Genomic DNA, 8,042 nt, shown 5'->3' with positions numbered 1-8,042 from the left:
AACTGTGAGTAGGATTGACTTTGACTTGCATGTAATTGTAGCCCTGCATAGAGTAAATAAAATGTTTCTGAAGCTGTCCTTCTGAGAGGATGTTTGTGTAATGTACAGTAGGCTACATGTGTGTTTGTGTGTTTATGAATGCAATGCTTCGCACAAGCCAAGGTGTCTGCAGGGTTCTGGAGTGTCAGACATTAAGGACATCTGTTCAGAAATACACACGATGTCTCTCTCACTGGTTTCACCCCCTCTCCCTGGTGGCAGGCTATTTCAGAAACACAGACTTCCGTTCCACACACTTGACCATCACCTTTTCTGAATACCCATGCTTGTTGTATTTGTGTGACTAATAAATGGGTACAGTAAATACTTATTCCTTGTAAATACTTAGTTTTTATAGGGCTGTTGATTTGACATGTTAATTTGGTGAGATTAACTAGGAAAAAAATATGCATTAAAATTATTTAATGCATTGAAGACACCCCACCCCAGGCCAGACCGGTTTGTCATTATTGTACATGGGAGACAGTTTTTAAAAAACACGATTCATGAAACGACTGACTGCATAAGGTAGCCTATGCAGTTAAATGCCCATAATATTCAATATGTGAGGGCCAAAAAATGCACCTGGATGGGTTTTTTGACTTATATTTATATCATATGATACACAATATCACACGAGTAAGTGTGTGGTTTATTTTGTTTTCTCAAATGTATATTGTAAAAGTGATATTGTACAAACAAGAAGTTAATATTGTGTTTAATTTTAGGCACAGTATTGTCTGTTTTGCTCAATGAAAACCCATGTTTATTATATGGAACATTTGAATCAAGTATTTCTTTCTAAACCTTCTTTTTGCAATGTTTGTTAACTGCTTTTCTTAACTAACACAATGATTTTAAATGATCTTTTAGGGGGTAATTTCACAGCAAAAAATTGATGTGCGATTCATTTTTGAATAATTTAATTGGCATATCATGCCATTAATTAGAAGAAAATTATAATCACAGACAGCCATATTAGCTTTCATAAGTACTTATGCTTTTTATTCTTTTCACTTATTTTAAGCCATTAATATAAAAAAAACAAATGTTGTTTAGTTATGTATAAACCCTTTTTTCATAAAAAAAGAAAAATGAGAGCTAGAACTTTTCTGTCAGCTCCTCTAATTAATGCATTTATTATAAAAAGCAAAAAACCCACTCTCAATTGCTCTCTGTCTTGTGTATTATGATGCAAACTCATGCTGTGCTGTTTTCTTAAAAACATTTTTCTCTTTTGTTCTTTTCATATTTTCATTTAGTGTTTCCATACCTGTGTTGTTGCACATTCTTGATCACTCTGTACCTCCCAGCTTTTATCCCTCGCTTTCTCTGTCTGCCTCTCCTCCACGTCCGTCCCTCCTCTCACCCCAACCTTCTGTTGAACTTTTTTTTTGTTTCTCAGCTATTGGTCCTTTTGTTTTTCTTTTTTCTAATCCCTCTCTGTGATCCTAATCCGCCCGTAAACTCTCATCATTGGCGTATATTGCATCTTGCTGTGTGCTTTGCTGTGTGGCGCTGAATTGACACTAAGAATCATCACCGTATTTTTGTTTATAATCCCAACCTCGGTTATTACTGGACATTGTTTTTATTGCAGATCAATTTCATCCTGCCTGAAAGGAATTGTTACAGTTCTGAATAAGAAGATAGCATTTTGTGAACACATTCCCGCACAGTCTCATCATGTCAGTATGCTTCACAGAGGTGTGTGTGTGTGTGTGTGTGAGAGAGAGAGAACATCATCATCTCTATGGTACTACTGTCACCCTTCCCCTGGGTAAGACACTGCACACAGGGTTTAAGCAGATGGCAAATCTCTCTCCCTGGGGTATCATCAACTTACAGCCTTCGCTCATTCTCTCATACTGTTTTGCTCTCTGTCCTTCCTCGTGCATATCTGATCCCTTTTTCTTCTCACTATTAGTTTTTTTTCTGACAGACAGGAGAGAAAGGGACAACCACGTGCAAATTACATCTTTCTGACTCTGTCTCTCTTTTCTCTGTTTTCTCGTCTGTCTCCTTCTCTCCTATTTGCCCTCCCTGTGTAATTAACTAGGTTTCAGTAACAAACCTTTGGGCTTTGGGGTTGCTATGGTTACCTCTCTCTCCATACTGTTTTCTGTTTGTCAGTCTATCTCTGTTGCTAAATTGTGCGTGTGTGTTTTTGTCCTTTTTTCAGTGGCTGTATGTCTGTTCAGTTAAAAAAAAAAATGTGTTTGTCTGGGCTTACATTAACTCCATCTGGTAAATTATTTGTTGGCTCATAAGCTTGTCACTTATCATGTGGTTTAATGTCCGTGTGCAGAGGTGTAATGAATTTTAAATGGGGAAAAATAATCAGCAATCTTATTGCTCATTTGTGTTTTAACTCCACTGTCTGATCATGAAACAATGTTGCTTCAGTGCTGCTTAGTTGTGCAACCAGCCTCGCACTTGAACTCAAATGCTCAGCCCTGTTTGATGTGAACAGATGCAATTTTTTGTCAATCTTTTTTTATTGAAATTAATACTAATAGACAAAAACTATATGTATTTATTGTCTATTATTTAGGTCTTGTAATGAAAAAGCAGCTCCGTATCCACAAGTTTAATTTGCAAAATCTGATAAAGGCTTTCATTTCACCTGTGACTCTGGTTCAAGACCCTGCTTTATACTGAATTGATGGAAATGTCAATTAGCTCTTTGGTTAACCAGGTTTACGGCTGCGTTTTGCTTGATTTACTAAGCAAGCAGAAAACTAAGGCATCTATACAGTCTGACAAAGGAGCTTAACATCTGAAAGGGTCATATAATGAGAAATTTTTATGTATGTATTTAATATCATTTATATCATAATATATTATATTATATATGAAAAGTCTATATACACCACCTTTCTATTTGGGGCTAGGGAGATTTTTTATTTTTATCTAATACATATTTTTTGTTTGCAAGGACACATTTTTCAGAAGTCACAGTGAATATGTTTAATTGATGATAATAAGAAATATTACTTGAGCACCAAATTATCTTTGCCACCACAGGAAGTCACAATAGTTTTTAAGCAATTCTTTTAATTAATTGATGATAGTGAGCGTAAGAACCTTTTATAAAAAAAAACAATTTAAAAAATCTTACTTTTTTGAACCGTTATGTATTAATATTGAGTTGAAGTCTTTTAACTAATTCTCATCCTTGACCTTCTCCCCTCGGATTGAATTTGTATTTTCAGTCACCAGTAAGGCATTCAATTGGTTTTAAGTCACTGTTTTTCTTGCTGTAATGTCTCTGATAATCTGCCATGAAGAGTCTTCTGTTTTCTTTTTGTCGTTTCAGCTAACAAGACACTTCTGGGTGGAGGAGGAGGTGAGTCAATCCCCCCCCCCCTTTTTTTTTCGGAGTCTGAATGAGACAAATCTAGACACAGCTCAAGAGGGAAAAGACATTAGAGGAGAGAAGCATCGGAGAAGTGAGAGGAATTAGAAGGTGAAAGAGAGCAAGTGAGAATCAGCAGGTGGAAACAAAGGTGAGAGAATGAGAACGTATGTGAGATGGGAGCTGTTGTCAACCTGAGGCTTTGCACTTTTCTGAATCTCTGATAGCCCCGTGAGTGAGAACAGAGGCGCTATTCGAGGAGCAAAAGAGCGATTAGAGACCCAGTGAGATGAAATGAGCGCTAAACTATGATAGAGCGGCCCTTCCCTCCCAACACACACACACACACACACACACACACACACATGCCCACAAACACTGACAAGAGAAAAACAATTCATCAGCAGATTCTGAATAAAACGGTGGAATTAAAGAGAGACTGAGCTTTTCCGAAACCGTTTGCTCGCTGTGATGTATTAAAAAGTACTTTGATCTGACAAGACGGTAGATCTTCTCAGAAATACAGTAAAGCCTTCAGATTTCACCCATCTATCTGTACATACACATATTCATCAAACAGTGAGCTTCTTTGGCATTGCAGCTGCATGAACAGTTAAATCTAATATTTAAAGGTCAGAAAAGGTATCAAGCTGCCATGGTGTTTTGGATATGCTACTATGGTAATTCTATCTATTTTTGAACATGTTTCATGATAGTATTGTAGTATTGTTTGTAAGAACAAACAGGGCAATACTGACATTGTTAGACATCCAACATATAAACTACAGCCCAGCAAATAAGTCGTTTGCTCCTGAGGATCCGTAACTACAGACTGCAATTATCTCAGATTGCACTTTTAGTCATTAGTTACAGGCCTGTAATGTTCCTGCTCTCAAGAGATTCGAAATAACGAGTGTGTTACATGTAACAACTGTTTCCCCGAAGATTGTGCACAGTGTGAAATCACCTTTAAACTGAAATAGCAACAGTAGCTATCTCATATCGGCACACCTGGCTTCACCAGACTAGCTGCTAAACCATCTTGACAGTATTATGGAAATAATTCACATAAAAATGAAAATTCTCTCATCACATCCTTCCAAACTTGTATTAATTTCTTTCTTGTGTAGAACAGAAAAGAAAAGATATTTGAACAAAAAAAAAAAAATCAAATCTTGTTTGTACCCCAGTGCCCACCCAAATAACAGTCATACGTGTTGGAAAAACATGAGCATAAGCAAATGATGACAGAATTGTAATCTTTGGGTGAATTATCTATTTAGGACAGCATTCAAAAAAATGCTTCTTTTGAATGTTTGTTCCTAATTGGCAAATGATGGCATTCTATGCAACCTCTTTCTTCTCACATAAATAAAATATGGTAATATGTGATAAATAAATGAACATAAGCTAATACTTTGAGTTTAAAAGATTGTATTTATTTATTTTATTTTGTAGCGAGAAAATGTACAGTAATTATCACAAAGTAAAGATTCTAGCAAATTAGGTAAATTGTGAACCATTTAAAAGTAAACTGCAATATTTTTTTACATAAACAGAATAGCTGTCACATGTGAAACTATAAATAAAAGATTGAGGTCAAGAGATGCTTTTAAGAAATCATTTCATTCAGAAAGGATGCATTAATTTGATCACAGGGTGACAGTAAATACATTTATCATATTAGAAAATGTTTATTTCAAATAAATGCTGTTCATTTTGAACTCCCTTTTAATCAAAGAATGTATCACAGTTACCTCAAAAAAAATTAAACAGCTGTTTAATAGCTGTTTTTTTTACATTAATAATAAGAAATGTTTCCTGAGAAGCAAATCAGCATTTCAGACTGATTTCTGAAGGATCATTTCACACTGAAAATGGAAAATTGCATTTTAAAATATATTGTGTGTATATATATCTTAACACTGTTTTTATTGTATTTTGATCACATAAGTGCTGCATTTGTGAGCCCTTAAAAAAAAAAAAAGGACCCACCCCAAACTTTTGAATGGAAATGGCAGTGTACATACTCTGTCTGTGTGAGAGGTGTGTGTGCATTTTGAAAGTGCATTGCAAGATCTAACAAATGTAATTTACTATAGTAGAGTGCTATGCAGATGAACAGAAATGTCCAACTGTTGACTCAGTATTTGTGCGTATGCATGTGTGTGTTGATTGTAAGTGTGTGCCGCTCTTGCTCTCTGCCCGTGTTAAGTGCCTGCCCGTTAGCTAATCAATACCAGTGATAAATCTGCACTTGAGAATCCTACTCATCAGAACCACGTCCCTCACACACAAACACAAATTCAGAAGTGAGCACTGCTGTATATTGACCTGTTTTTTCTTATGCAGTTCCTCAAACACACATGGCAAATGGGATTGATTTAGGCCTGACCTTCACCTCCCTCGTTTTAAACCTCACTGTCAGTTCGTGCCTCTGCATGTCTTCCATCTCCCTTTCGCTCTCTCTGTTTTACTCCGCACCCATCCTTCTGTCTCCCTGCCCTACACTATCACCTCTTCTCCTCACTCCCTTACACTCCAACACCTCTTTTCTCTCTATTTCTGTCGCCAATACGCAAACACATCGGGTTCCTTGCACTCACACTCGCACACCCTCCCTCTCTTTTTGTTGGCTCCGCTCCTGAGGTTTGTTAAGGCAAACCTGGGTGATAATTAGGCAGGGACAAACTATACATCAGGGATGACACAGCCTCAGAGCATTGCATGCAGAGAGAGAGATGAGGGGTTAGTCTCTGCCTGTTGGTGTTTAAAGCAGGAAAAGCACTAAAGCTGAGAGGGCAAAAACAAGAGGATGTGTTTAAAACAACAGAGGACAGAATAAAGAAAAAAAATGGATGAGTTAGGATGTGTTGTATAGTAATATATAGTTTGTTTTGAAAAAGGAAAAAGCTAGTTAACTGTAGCTCCATCTATTCTCAGTCAACATTTTTGATGCACTGTAAAAATCAGTTTATTAAGTATTTTGGTCTTATTTTTTTTTTTTATAATCTAAGATCTTAAATTATCTTTTATTTTTATTACCTCGCTGGCAAATTGTTCAAAGTGTAAACCTCACTAAATTTATTTTATTTATGCTTAAGACAAGAAGAACCCGACTATTTACCATTGACATCAGAAAACTAAGCTTCATTCAAGATGTATTCTTTAATAGATGTATTCTTCACCAAACAATTATACAATAATCTGATAATATAATATGATGATGTGTATGGTAAATATTTCGGAGAATGTCTACTATTTTTTTTTCTTACTGTGTTGTCTTTTTTTTAATACATAAATATCAGTTTAGTGGGGTTTATGCTGTAATTTGACTATGGGGTTTGGAATTTGTATTTAATATTCTCTAAAACCTGTTATTGTCTTATTACCTTATTGTAAGTCTTATCACAGAAGCAAAAGCCTCTAAATCCTCTAAATCCAATCTGAAATTTTCATCTAAAATTAGGATTTTTATCAGGCTCCTATATTTATGTTCAGTTATTTTACATTAATAGCCTGGAAAAGGATAAATTAAAGATCAATGACTCAACCTAAGCATAGGAGCCTGAAAAAAAATCCTAAATTTAGGTGAAAATTTCAGATGGCACTAAGATGGCACTCTTCATATATATATATATATATATATATATATATATATATATATATATATATATATATATATATATATATTTATATATATAGTTTCTATAAACTTTGCTGTGTATGAGAAACATGGAAAATGAAAGTGAATATGGTTGGAAGAAAAAGAGGCTGTGAGCGAGTGAGTGAAGAAAATAATTCATGCTGGATTTTCTGCGTTCATGGTCCAATGGATCATATTTGGAAATGGCACATATAACTATAGGCGATCAAAATTTTCTGTTTATTACAGTGGGAGACATCAGTCCTGATGCTCAGAGCTGAGAGAGCTCCAGATTGTATGAAAGGACACAGTGACATTAGAGTCTCTTTGGGGGTTTTGTTTGTGGTGTAATACTGTATTTTGGCATATGGCTGCTTTTTAAATCTTCTTCGAGTCCGTTTGTGAGATTTCTTTGCCCTGTTGTTAGAAACCTGGAAAGCCACACATGGATAAGTATTGATTGATTGTTTCATTTTTTTTTGAGTGAGAATGTGTGTGTTCTGTCCTCCACTTGGCACTGAGTGGAATGTTGGTATTCTGGTCGAAAACCCAGAGCGCCGGGCGAGTGTTTAGAGAGAGATAGTGCTTTGGTGTCGAGGGATTTGTGACACTGGCAAGCAGATGTGCCAGATCCAATCAAATGCTCTTACTTATGGCTGCCATGGTGACCAGCTCAGCCAATAAAAGGGTGTGTTTCAATAACACCTGTTAGTGCCGCTCATTCCAGGCCAAGCTGATTTAATGGGAAATTGAGAACAACTGTTAACAAATGCTTTTGTATGCAGATGTGGTTAGATGTTGCGTGGGGTTGCATGTAAGGAGCACATGTGAATGAAGACTGAAAAAAAGCTGTGCATGCAATATAGGAAAATATTATATGTTTTTTCCGTGTCATAAACCCCTTGTCAAGTAAGCAAGAAGCCAATTAGCACCTGCTAACAAGATGTCTGTGTAATATAAAAAGTGTGTGTGCATGCATGTTGCAATTACACAGGAAGA

The 8,042-nt window shown here is 36.0% G+C and overlaps 1 protein-coding gene across 2 annotated transcripts in view; it reads left to right on the top strand.

Annotated features, from left to right (window-relative positions):
• macrod1 (mono-ADP ribosylhydrolase 1) overlaps window positions 1-8,042 on the top strand; it is a 54,228-nt gene that overhangs the window by 31,290 nt on the left and 14,896 nt on the right. Inside the window, exon 4 of one of the 2 annotated variants that reach the window (XM_052574607.1) lies at window positions 3,359-3,388. The exons of the other annotated variant lie outside the window; for it this stretch is intronic. Within the exon in view, the coding sequence (XP_052430567.1) occupies window positions 3,359-3,388 (30 nt within the window). The remainder of the gene's footprint in view (window positions 1-3,358; window positions 3,389-8,042) is intronic. 2 annotated transcript variants of the gene reach the window in all.

Source organism: Carassius gibelio, chromosome B14, assembly GCF_023724105.1.
Source record: "Carassius gibelio isolate Cgi1373 ecotype wild population from Czech Republic chromosome B14, carGib1.2-hapl.c, whole genome shotgun sequence".
Lineage (NCBI taxonomy): Eukaryota > Metazoa > Chordata > Actinopteri > Cypriniformes > Cyprinidae > Carassius > Carassius gibelio.
The sequence above is the reverse complement of the archived record's forward strand: the minus strand, read 5'-3'. Positions and strand labels throughout refer to the sequence as shown.